Source organism: Spermophilus citellus (assembly GCF_964194105.1).
Source record: "Spermophilus citellus genome assembly, chromosome: 12".
Lineage (NCBI taxonomy): Eukaryota > Metazoa > Chordata > Mammalia > Rodentia > Sciuridae > Spermophilus > Spermophilus citellus.
This window is the reverse complement of record NC_138198.1, coordinates 78,070,755-78,083,988: the sequence shown is the minus strand read 5'-3', so window position 1 is coordinate 78,083,988 and position 13,234 is coordinate 78,070,755. Positions and strand designations below refer to the sequence as shown.

Here is a 13,234-nt window from a genome sequence, read left to right as displayed (position 1 = left end):
TTAGTAAATGTTCCATATTTGCTTGAAAAGAATATATATTGCTTTGTTTCAAATTATAATCTAAATTATAAATTTATAAATTGTTCAAGTTTGTTAATTCTTGTCTTCAAATTTGCTATTGTTTGCCTACTTGACCTGGAAATTTCTGAAAAATAACTCAGTTTTATTCTGATATTCATTTTTCCATTTTATTTCTGCCTAATCCTTATTTATACTTAAATCCTTGCTTTTGTTTGTTTCTGTTATTCTGTGTATCTTTTTTTATTTAATCATTGATTATAAAATATAGGAAGTCCTTTCTATCTCAGGCTTTTACAGTAAAACAAACAAGATATGAAGGAAAAGATTATGTTTAATTACATTAAAAGTTAAATTTTAATGTAGCATAAGCGTATCTTAAACAATTAAAAGAAGTGCCAGTGTGTTAATAATTTCAACAATCTATGATGGTTAGTACTTAGAGATTCATTAACCTAATTCTATAACAGAAGGAGGAAAAATTTTAAGGGTAATAAATTGTGGAGAAATTATTTTTGTGAGAGTACCAGGAATTGAACTCAAGGGTACTTGACCCCTGAGCCATATCCCCAGCCCTATTTTGTATTTTATTTAGAGACAGGGTCTCATTGAGTTGCTTAGTGCCTCACTTTTTGCTAAGGCTGTCTTTGAACTCATAATCCTCCTGTCTCAGCCTCCTGAGCCCCTGGGATTATAAGCTTGTGCCACCGTGCCCAGCTGAGAAATAGTATTCTATATATGTATATATATAATAGAAGATTAATATATTGAACACAATTTAATACCTCTTTACAAACTTCTTGCAAATCAGTAAGAAAAAAAGACAAGTAAATGGGCACAGAATTTGAGCAGGCAGTTTAATGGAAGAGTGAATATATATGAGCAGTAAACATAAGAAGCATGACCTCAGTGTACCACTCAGGGAAAGGTGATTTAAAACAATAATGATTGGTTGGTTTTTAAATTCCTCCTTTTTAGAAAAAAAAAAAAACACGGTTGATGTAAATGTTGGCCAGCATCAGGGGAATTAGGTACTCTCATATACTGTTTGTGAAAGGATAAATTGATACACACTTTTATTTTGAAGAGAAATTTGATATTTACCTACAAAAATAAATGCTTTTAAGTAGTTATTATATTTCTCATTATCATGTGTTTTCATTCATATATAATACACTGGAAACAGCTTTCAGAAACAAAGGCATTGGTAATTGGTTTAATGGTGGGTTTATGTTCTCTATAATTTGGAAAAATAATTCATCTACAGTGTTCAGGTTTTTTAAAAAAAATTACTTTGTGTAAATTTTATCATAAAAAGCAACTAATAGATTATTTTCTGTGGAAATGTGAAAAATCATTTAGGAAAAAAATATTTAAGTTGCATCATTTACTAGTTATATGATGTGGTCTTAGCTAAAGTATATTAAAGGTGTTTTGTGGATTAGTGAAAAAATAAAATTTTAAAGAACAAATCCTGAGAGCTTTTCAGTACCTCTTGAAATGTCACCTGGGACTGGTGGGTCTACTTCCACGGTAACAGCTGTAACTTAATCTCAGCATTGGGGTTTGGATATTTCTTTCTGTTGTTTTTATAATGTTCACCTCATAAGCTGTTTCACATTGCTTCACCTTAAAGGTGAGAATGAAGATTTTGCAAATCAACATATAAGTGGCCATATGTATCTGGTGTAAAGGGAATGCTACTATTTTTTTCTATTTTCTATTATACATAATTTTTCCATAAGCTGTATTGATAAGATCATTTGACTTTTAAACCAATACCTAAAGGTAAAATGTTTTATTTTGTGTCTTGAGTGGTGGTGATAGTTTAATAAACCTTAATTTACCACTTATTTGAAAACAGTATGATCAGATATGTAACACTGAAATTTTTCTTTTCAAATCTTTATTTTCCTTAATGCTTCTTTATTTATACAGAGTCTAGTACTGGCAGAAAATAGTCCTGGAAGGGATAGTACTGAATATTTTATTGTTTTTGAGCCTCGGCTACCATCTTTATCAAGAACATTAGAACCATATATCCTACCATTTATGTTTTACAATGGTAAGTTTCTAGGAAAATAGATAATGAAACCCTATTATTTAGAGGTAATTGATTAATCTTGCTTTGCTGTGTATTAACATAATGTTGTGATGTATTTTTTAAAAGTTGTGATTTTTAAGTTTTTAAGTTAAATCTGAATTTTTTTTTCTTAGATGTTAAGAAGCAGCAACAAATGGCAGCACTTACAAAAGAAAAGGACCAGTTATCTAAGTCTATTGTTATGTATAGAAGTTTATTTGATGCCAGCAAACAGCTTCTTGATGAAATCAAATGTAAGTCATCTTATAGTCAGAGGAAATAAAAAATTAGGCTTTGGGGAATGATGAGGCAGATGGTGGAGACCATGAAACACAAATGTGTCTGTTTTCCTGGACTACAAGTGAAATGCAGAACTCTGTAGAAAGGTAGTGATAATAATTTGTTATTCATCATTGGCAAGTTTTAAAAAGAAATAGTCCTCATTTTAAATGAATTTATATATTTACAAATTATAAAAATTTGGACTTTTCTGTTAGAAATCTGATCTGTGGAAAATGTATGGTTTTCCATACAGTGTTAATGTTAATATCTACCTCTAGGTACTGGCAAAAGATTTTGGATGACATTATTATTAAGAGAGTAATAAGTAGTTTACTTTTTAGTTTGGGTTATGCACCTATATATATTTTATACACCATGGTGTTATGATACTACACACACTAATACTGAAATACATAACTTATTTTTAAATGAGTCCATTCTCAGAATATTTGCTGCAATTTTTAATAATTTTTGTATACAATTAAAATAAGGCATTTGCTGAGTTGACTATATTATGTATTATTCCCTTTTGTCAGATGTTTTTGCTAGGTTTTTTTACTTTGCATTTGTTATATAAGTTAAAATTTTAATCAGTGTACCAATAAATATATACTGCCCGCCTCAAGCTATACTTTTTGTATATCTGTACAAGATCCTAGAGCATATTTTATCTCCCTTAGCTGCAGTGTCTCTCCTTTTTATATATTAGAGTTCAACTTTGAGATTCATAGTTTAATTTTGAATTTCTAGAATAATCATCTGTCAATTTTCATTTTAACATTATACATTAAGAGGAAAGAAAAGAAATTGAACTTTGTTTTGGGGACTATCAGAAATTGATAGAATTTTTTTGTTATATATAATTTTAGGCCAAGTTGAGGAGGCAAAATTAAAAGAGGCCCAGTTGCGAAATGAACTGAAAGCACATAATATTGACATTCCTGTAACACAACAGGTATAGTTTCTAACTGTGCGTGAAATATTTTTAAATTAAATTCAACTACTTATGTTTTATTGGGAATGCTATGGGCACTATTATTTTAGGGTACAAAGACTGGAGTACATTATACTCCAGTTACTATACATTAAAAGGTACAAACAAAATGATGGAATGCTCTTTTCCAAGAAATTGCAGTTTGTTTCATGAGGCTGACATGAAGAACACAAGTTCAAGGCCAGCCTCAGCAATTTAGTGAGACTGTCTCAAAATAAAAAAAACTGGGGATATAGCCCAGTGGTAAAGCACTCCTAGGTTAAATCTTCAGTGCCAAAGGGGGGAAAAATTGTATTTTCAGTGTAATTATACCAATAAAAACACCAGCTGAAGAGCTGCATTAAGGGGCTGCACAAGTAATAACATACATGATGGTAAAGAAAATAAAGTAACAAAAAGAAGTTTAGAGTTTTTAAAAATTTATATGTGCAATTCAACTTCAAAGAAAAATAGTATGTATAGAAATTTCTTAACAAAGAAAAAACATAGGAGTAGGCTCAGTAGTAACATGTGTGGTTAGAATGTTCCAGACCCCAGGCTCACTCCCCCAACACTGCCAAACAAACAAAAAAGTATTCTGTCTTTGAGAGGGAGTGTAGTTATGTGATAGAGAGCTTGTCTAGCATACACAAAAACCTGGATTTATTCCTTAGCACTACACATGCACACATATAAAAGATTCAGTGATCTGGGTATGGTGACACATGCCTATAATCCCAGTGGCTCTGGAGGCTGAAACAGGGGGATTGAAGTTCAAAGCCAGCCTCAGCTATTTAGTAATGTCCTAAGCAACTTATTGAAATGCTGTCTAAAATAAAAAGGGCTGGGGATGTGTTAAAGCACCCCTGAGCTCAATTCCCAGTACTTAGGGGTGGTGGGGTTGCATGAAGATGAGAATTCTTTCTATATTACTGTTAACCATAGTTGTGTTTTGTCATTGTTTTAAGTAATGTCCACTGATTAACTTAGTGTTCTCAAATTTTCCACATTGTTCACTTTTCTTTGCTGTATTTATTGGCTGCCTGGTACGAGAGTAATTGACTTTGTAGATAATTTTCCTTTTTAAATTATAGATACCACACATTGAAGCACTTTTGAAAAGAAAGATGTCAGAACAAGAAGAACTAAAGAAAAAACCCAGAAGATCATGTACTCTACCAAACTATACAAAAGGCAGTGGAGATGTTTTGGGGAAGGTATGTATTGAAGCCCTTTAAGAAGCAGTACACTCTATTATCTTGTTTTTATTTATTGAAAATATGTTGTCTAAAAGTGACATTTTAATGTCAAATTTCTTTGTATTTGTTAATTTGTTCTAGTTAATTGCCTACTCTTGAGTACCCTAATAGGGATTTGGCAGAGCTTAAAACTGAATTAATAATTAGTACTGTCATTGAGAGCTATGGCAGAAATTGTTCACATATCCTGAATCAGGGCTTATTTAAATATGCTTTTATGTTGTAGGTCTTTAAGGAGAGCTAAGATTTTTTTATAGTTTATTATCAGAAGAATTCTGAGTTCCAAGTCTAATGTTGTAGCAAATTCCTTATATATTTGCTGCCAATGGCAAGAGTACCATTCTACCATTCTTCCTTTTTCTGTTTTCCTTTCCCTCTTTGGTTACTTTTGTCAAATAAGTTATATTTGTTTTGATCCTACTATTTAATCATGAACATTCTGTATTATATTTTTCTCAGTTAGAATATCTATTTGCTACTATTAGTAAGTTATTTCAGTAAGTGTTGCTTCTTATATTTTTAATAGATTTTTTCCTGACACACTTGGGCATATACGTATGTTTTACTTGTTAGACTTTTCTATATAATATGTCTCATTGCCTTTATTGCCATTTTAAAATTAAACTAAAACTGAAGGTATAGAGAGACTAAAAAAACTTGCTCACAATTGGACTGCTCGCAACAGGCTCAAATAGGCAGTTTGAATCCAAAGTCTGTACTTGTTTATGTACGTTATTCTAATTCAATAACCACTGTGTAAACAGTTTATTGTATTTCTGACTTATATATGAGGACCTTGAAGTTCAAGGAACTTAAATATTAGTTGTTAAGATATATTTAATGGCAGAGCTTAGATGTGAACCCAGGTGTGTCTGACTTCAGAATCCATTAAAGTTTCTTTATACATTGTCATCTACTCTGGAATTGAACTACACACTGAAAATAAAGGGTCATATGTAGCAGTGTTTATAGATCAAACCATGTTACATTATTGTTCAAATTCAAATCTGCAAATTGAAAAATTAAGAATGTGTATTCATAAATTGGAAAAGAAGATGCTAAGACATTGTTGTAAAATGGTGTTCTCTACAACCAGTTTTATTATAACTCCTGGAGGAAATACTTGAAATTTCATTTTATATAATTTCTCCTTTGCCCCTCAGAAGTACAAACACTACTATTACAGAAAACTTTCTAACTCCTCCAAATCGTCCCTAAATTTTCTTCCTTGATTCCTTTTAAAAAATTCTGGAATTTGCCATAAAACTAATAAAGCAGGTAATAATGGAAATATAGTGAGGAGCAATAGAAGATTTCCTCCAAAATATTCTCGTGTATTTAGTTTTAACATGTGACTACCTCACTTAACTTGGACATTTTATTTTTTTATTTTTATTTTTTTTTTTTTAAGATAGAGTGAGAGAGGAGAAAGAGAGAGAATTTTTTTTTTAATATTTATTTTTTAGTTCTCGGCGGACACAACATCTTTGTTGGTATGTGGTGCTGAGGATCGAACCCGGGCCGCACGCATGCCAGGCGAGCGCGCTACCGCTTGAGCCACATCCCCAGCCCCAACTTGGACATTTTAGTCTTTTCCTCCTCAACTTAAAATATCTTGAAATCTCATCCCTAAAGAAGGAAGAATTCGTAGCATTTTTAAGATTTTTTTGATTCAATTAAATATAGGTGTGTTTATAGTTGATATACCATCATAATAGATTTTACTCCATTGTTTTATAGTATTTCTTTAGAAAATAAATCTAATTGTAACAAACAAGGGTTGTTTATTCTGCTTTTATTTGCCTCTATTAATCTTCCCTACATTGACTAGAAATTTTTTTTCTTCATTTATATTTACTAGTGTTTTTTGTTTTTTTATTTTTTGACATGTCCCACCTACTTCTATTGAATTGGAAAACAAGGGCAGGCACTATGATGGTTCTAACATAGATACAAAATATTTTTGTTGTTAGGCAAGTTTTGTTACCACATTGGGCAAAAAATAAAGGGTAGACATGACCATACCAATACGATGAATGTTTGATATTAGCCACAATAGCCCAACCTTGGTGGACCTTGAGCAGGAATTCTTGTTACAGCAAGTATTTGTAAATAGAAAAATGATCATTTTTCCTGAACTTGAAAGAAGTATTCTTATCGGCAGATGATGAAATAAAACCTTATTGTTTGTGATGTTTAGATTTGTTTTATGAAAGAAATATTATAATACTTAAGTAAAACTTTTGCTTAAGGTCTGGGGAATATAGCTCAATTGGTAGAGTGCTTGCCTCGCATGCATGCATAAGACCCTGGGTTTAATCCCCAACACCACAAAAAGAAAAAAAATTGTTTTTGCTTAAGAGATTATATTAATTATAACTATATTTATGTTTAATAAATCTAAAAATGGCATTAGTTATTTAGTACATTTTTACTAGTAGTAGAACATAGAACATCTTTATTTGGAATAGTACCAAATTTTTATGTTTATTTTTCAAATTTCCACTTGGCTTTTTTAAATGGGTTATAGATAGCACATCTAGCACAAATTGAAGATGATAGAGCTGCAATGGTTATTTCTTGGCATCTGGCAAGTGACATGGATTGTGTGGTCACCCTAACCACTGATGCTGCTCGTCGTATCTATGATGAAACCCAAGGTCGTCAACAGGTGTTACCCCTGGATTCTATTTATAAGAAGACTCTTCCAGATTGGAAAAGGTTAGTAAAAAAATATTATAAGTGGTTTGTTTTGTTTTTGTTTTAAGATTTCCAGGACTGGGGGTCTAACTCAGTGGTAGAGCATTTGCCTTAATGTGTGTAAGTTACTAGGTTCAATTCCCAGCACCACAAATAAATAAAAATAATTTCTCTAAAAGATAACCAAAACAGAAAAAAGACTCAAATTATCTGCATTATTCTTGACTTCATCACAGATGAACATATTTCATTAATATCTATATTGTAGTGTATTTCATTATATATGCTATTTTATTGCTGGTTAAATGTGTTGTTTGTTTTGTTTTGGGGATTGAACCCAGGGGTGCATTGCCACCAATCTACATCCCTAGCCCTTTTTTAAGACAGAGTCTCACTAGATTTCCCAGGCTGGCCTCAAACTTTGAATCCTCCTGCCTCAGCCTCCTGCATAGCTGGGATTATAGGTGGGCAGTACCACCTGGCCTAAATGTTCTGTTATATATGTGATATACATGCACACAAAAGCATATGCACACAAAAATTCAGAACAAGTCTTTTTACCTTTGCAACAGGAAAGTTGGAAAAATATTATTATCGTTAGCAGAATGCAAAATATCTTTGGAATAGGCTGTGTGTGTGTGTGTAATGAAATATATAGAGATTTGTGTGTGTGTGTGTGTGTGTATACACACACACACATTTTTTTTGTCCTATTTTATGTCCTATGAAAAATATGCCACCATTTAGGTAAAGAGGGTTTGTTGGCACAGTCATTCATAAATATTACAACTGTAAAAGAGCATCTAGTTGACTATCACATTCTTATTTTAATATGAGAATAGTATTAATCTAGTTTCTTCAAGTGAATTTTTATTTCATCTGCTTTTCAAATATGTTTTAGGGAAAATTGTGGAAAATACTTAGACTTTTCTTTCTTTTCTTTTTTCTTTTTTTTTATTTTATTTTATTTATTTGTTTGTTTTCCTTGCCTTTTTTTGAAAAGAGTCTCACTAAGTTACCTGGGCTGGCCTTCTATTGCAGTCCTTCTACCATAGCCTCCCAAAGAGCTGGGATTATAGATATGCACCACTGTATGCTGCTTAGCCACGTTTTTATTTTTTAAATGAAGAATGCATAGACATTCTTTTTATTATTATTATTATTATTATTATTATTATTATTATTTAGTTGTAGTTGGACACAATACCTTTGTTTTATTTATTTATTTTTTTATGTGGTGCTAGGGATCGAACCCAGGGCCTCACACATGCTAGGCAAGCGCTCTACCGCTAAGCCACAACCCCGGCCCGGCATTCTTATTTTTTTAATATTGTATAAGTATTCTGACTATGTCTCTCTTTTTAAATTCACCTCAAAATACTAGAAGGAAATGCTAACAAAACAAAAAAATTAAAATGTTTAACAGTATTGGCCAATTTTATCTTTTTCAGACTCAAGTAGATGTTTGGTTTTAAGGCCTATATAAATGGGAATAAGTGAGGATGTAAAAGAGACTAGGAACTCAAATACACATATCCTATGTCAATAAACTTACATGTTATTTTGTAATTTAAAATAAGATTGACAAAATAACTGGGATTTGAACTCAGATCTATCGATTCTGCTCAAATCTCCCACTCTGCTGCTAATTATTATCCATTTTAGATAGCATAGAAGATTCCAATAGTGTTGAGCCATGCATAAGGGTATAAGCCTATAATCTCAGAGACTCAGGAGGTTATGGCCAGCCTGGGCAATTTATGGAGACCCTGTCTCAAAATAAAAAGTTTGGGCATGTTTTTTAAAAAAGTAATATTTTTTGTGAGACAAATTAAAAAGAAGACATTTATTTATTTATTTATTTATTTATTTTTACTGCATTGATAAGAGTAATACTTTTTGTGAGGAGAATTTTCCCTCCAGGAAGCCTCTTTTTATCTCTGTAATCCCTAAAGACCAAGTTAAGAAGGGTTAATTTAAGGAAAGTATGAATTTAGTATTTAGGAGCAAAGTTTGCTCTAGAAACTGGTTATGCTCCCTGTTCCTGTTCCTGTTCCCAGTATTCCTCTTCCCTTTATTATTTTTCCTAAAGGTAGAGGTTATTCTGTGTCCTGCTAAAGTTAGCTATTTGCATAAGCTCTCAGCATCTCTTCATTCTCCTTATATATAAAGAAAGTCCCCCTGGGCGCCATGGTACATGCCTGTAATCCCAGTAGTTTGGGAGACTAAGGCAGGAGTTTTTAAGAGTTAGTTCAAAGCCAGCCTCAGTAACTAAGTGAGGCCCTAAGCAACTTAGCAAGACCTTGTCTCTAAATAAAATATTATAAAGGACTGGGGATGTCGCTCAATGGTTAAGTACACCTGGGTTCAATCCTGGGTACCAAAAAGTAGTCCCTGTCCCTAATCAGCTACCATCTCTGAAATCCCATTGTTATTCAAGGTTTCGGTTATTCTTTATTTGGGAGGGACAGGGATTCAGTTTACTCAAGACTTGCCTCCTTTATCAGTGTTTCTGTCTTGCCCATCTCCACATGAGGCAGTTGTATCTCGCATCCTCATCTGGGTCAACTTAAGAGAATGCCTTTCTCTTTTCCTTGCAAACCAAATAACAAGTAGCTTATATTGGTAATAAAAACTACCTGAAGGTAGTAGTACAGATAAAACCAGAAAATTTTTATATGGTAAGTGTTGTTTTAGTTTCTAAGGGCATATAACTAATCACTCAGGAATATCACTTGTGAATTGGAGTTGATTATATGATTAAAATGACATTCAGTATATTAATGTTTTCCAATTTTTTTACATTACAAAATTATAGGAGGTGCCTGGGGATGTGGCAGTGGCAGAGCATTTGCCTTGCACATGTGATACACTGGGTTTGATCCTCAGCACCACATAAAAATAAATAATTTTTTTTAAAAAGCCATATGTACTTATTTAATATATTTTAAAAGTTTTGGATTTTTTGTTTTTATAGTGTTTTTTTTTTTCTTCTTTAGACCTCTACCTCATTTTCGAAATGGAAAATTATATTTTAAACCCATTGGAGACCCAGTTTTTGCCCGAGATTTGTTAACATTTCCAGATAATATAGAACACTGTGAAACAGGTAAAGGATATTATGGTGGCTTTCTTTTATACAGATGTTACGTTTATGATAAAGATCTATAAAATGCTGATTATGAAAAATATCTTCTTAGGTTATAAGTGATAGTTTTATTAATAATTTATCCTTTTTTATTTTAACTTTTTCAGTATTTGGTATGCTGTTAGGAGACACCATTATTTTGGATAATCTAGATGCAGCCAATCATTATAGAAAAGAGGTATATGTTTTATTTCTTTTTAAAAAATCTGTAGCTCCAATTCTAACATGTTTTTAAATTTTATTATATTAGAACTATGTACAAAAATCATTCCAGTTAAGCATGGTGGAACACTCCTGTAATTCTAGCTATTCAGGGGGCTAAGGGGAAAGGATCACAAGGGGTAGGGCCAGCCTTACAACTTAAACCCTGTCTCAAAATAAAAAGGACTGGGGATGATATATAGCTCGGTGGAAGGGCATCCCTGAGTTAAATCCCCAGTACTGCAAAAACAACAATAATTTCATTTGCCAATACATATACAAATGTCTAAATACCTTGTCAAAACCAATTTAAATTCTGCACATTGATCAACATAAAATTGATTAAAATATATGAATTAACAGGCCAAATACAAATTAAAATGAGATAGGTTTTTCAACTATAAAATTGAAACTCAGGACAGCATTATCAGTGACAATATTAGAAAAGAGATACTCTTAGATAATCTCAGATAATTTTGGTAGAACTGTAATGTTTTTGGCTTTTATCAATTCATTATAGTTAAACATAATAGTTGTTCCTTTTGACATAATCATACATGCATGAAATTTAATTTACTCCATTTCAGTCCCCAGTGCCCCCACTTTCCTTCTTCCTCCCTCTCCCTACTCCCTTTCCTCTGCTCTGCCTGTCCTTCGTCCACTCATGTCTTTTTCTTTTTTGCCAGGGGGGAGGGGGTACCAGGGATGGAACTCAGGGCGCTCGGCCACTGAACTACACTCCCAGCCCTATTTTGTATTTTATTTAGAGACAAGGTCTCACTGAGTTCTTAGCACCTCACCATTGCTGAGACTGGATTTGAACTCATGATCCTCCTGCCTTGGCCTCCCAAGCCACTGGGATTACAGGCGTGCACCACTGCATCCGGCTCACACATTTATTTTTGATTGGTGCTTTATAGATACACGTAAAAGTAGAATTTACTATGGTATATTTATACATGCAAGTAGCATAATTTGATCAAATTCATTCCACATTTTTTCCCCTTCTCTATTTCTCCTCCAGTCTCCTTCTATTCCCTTGATCTTCCCTCTATCTTTATGGTATATGACCTTCCTGCTTCCCACTTTTTCCCCTTACTTTGTTCTAGCTTCTACATTTGAGAGAGAACATTCAACCCTTTATTTTTCTGAGTCTGATTATTTCACTTATCTGTTAGAGTAAGTTACCCACTATTTCCACTTACTTACAATAGGTTGTTAAAATTACACACTGTCCCACATTGCTGACCAGAGATGGAGATCGAATTCGAAGTAATGGAAAGTTTGGGGGCCTTCAGAATAAAGCTCCTCCAATGGATAAACTTCGAGGAATGGTATTTGGAGCTCCAGTCCCAAGACAGTGTCTGATCTTAGGGGAACAAATAGGTAGGTTGAAATAAATAACAGTTTCTGATTTGATTTTAACCTTTTATTTAAGGGTTAATGTAGTGAGAATCTAACATGAAGAATTAACTGGTAACATATAAATAATCCAAAGTGTATTTGTCATATACTTTTAGCTTTCTAGGTTAGGTGTAATGGTACACGCCTCTAATCCCCGCAACCCAGGAAACTGAAGCAGAAGGATCCCAAGTTTAAGGCCAGCCTCAGCGTCTTAGCGAGACCCTAAGCAATTTTGGGAGATCCTATCTCAAAATTTAAAAATAAGGGGTTAAACTCAGAGGCACTCAATCACCGAGCCATATCCCCAGCCCTATTTTTTGTATTTTATTTAAAAACAGGGTCTCACTAAGTTGCTGAGGCTGACTTTGCCACATCCCCAGCCCTATTTTTTTGTATTCTGTTTAAAAACAGGGTCTCTGGGCTGGGGATGTGGCTCAAGCGGTAGCGCACTCGCCTGGCATGCGTGCGGCCCGGGTTCAATCCTCAGCACCACATACAAACAAAGATGTTGTGTCTGCCGAAAACTAAAAAATAAATATTAAAAATTCTCTCTCTCTCTCTCTCTCTCTCTCTCTCTCTCTCTAAAAAAAAAAAAAAAAAAAAAACAGGGTCTCACTAAGTTGTTTAGGCTGACTTTGAACTCACAATTCTCCTGCTTCAGCCTCCTTGAGCTGCTAGGATTACAGGCGTGCACTACTACACCTGGCCAGTTTTGCTGATTTTTGTACTCTATATAAATGGAATCATGCAATGCATATGTTTTTGTCTTTGTTCATTCTTGGTATGTAGTTGCAGTTCATTTTCATTGCAGAATGGTATTTTATAGTATAAATATATCACGATTTATTTCCTTATTCTACTGTTGAGGAATTTGTATAGTTTCCAGTTTGGGGTTATTATTTTAGCCTTTTTAAAGTGGTAGTTGTAAAGATGGTAACACAGAGTATAGGATTGGTTGGGTCCTTCATCTTGTGATTTCGAAGAATTGAATCTACAAATAGAAAGGGTGAGAGCAAAGTAACAGGAATTATTAAAGTAAAAGAAAGGAAGCAGAGCTCCCAAAGGAGAGGGATCCCAAGAGAGGGTTGCCAATGAGTGGCTGTTGTCTAGGGGTTTATATGAATCTATAGGGTAAGGAAGTTAGCTCCCAACCCAATCTTGGGTAA

At 33.3% G+C, this 13,234-nt stretch overlaps 1 protein-coding gene across 5 annotated transcripts in view; it reads left to right on the top strand.

Annotated features, from left to right (window-relative positions):
* Positions 1-13,234, top strand: part of SMCHD1 (structural maintenance of chromosomes flexible hinge domain containing 1) — a 153,251-nt gene that overhangs the window by 127,555 nt on the left and 12,462 nt on the right. For 2 of the 5 annotated variants that reach the window (XM_081263744.1, XM_081263743.1), the window contains exons 38-45: positions 1,957-2,083; positions 2,236-2,355; positions 3,253-3,338; positions 4,451-4,573; positions 7,146-7,336; positions 10,315-10,424; positions 10,571-10,641; positions 11,879-12,050. In XM_081263744.1, the coding sequence (XP_081119870.1) occupies positions 1,957-2,083; positions 2,236-2,355; positions 3,253-3,338; positions 4,451-4,573; positions 7,146-7,336; positions 10,315-10,424; positions 10,571-10,641; positions 11,879-12,050 (1,000 nt within the window). Of the gene's footprint in view, positions 1-1,956; positions 2,084-2,235; positions 2,356-3,252; positions 3,339-4,450; positions 4,574-7,145; positions 7,337-10,314; positions 10,425-10,570; positions 10,642-11,878; positions 12,051-13,234 lie in introns of those variants that run through there. The other 3 variants (XR_014018421.1, XM_081263745.1, XM_081263746.1) reach the window with 3 other exon arrangements.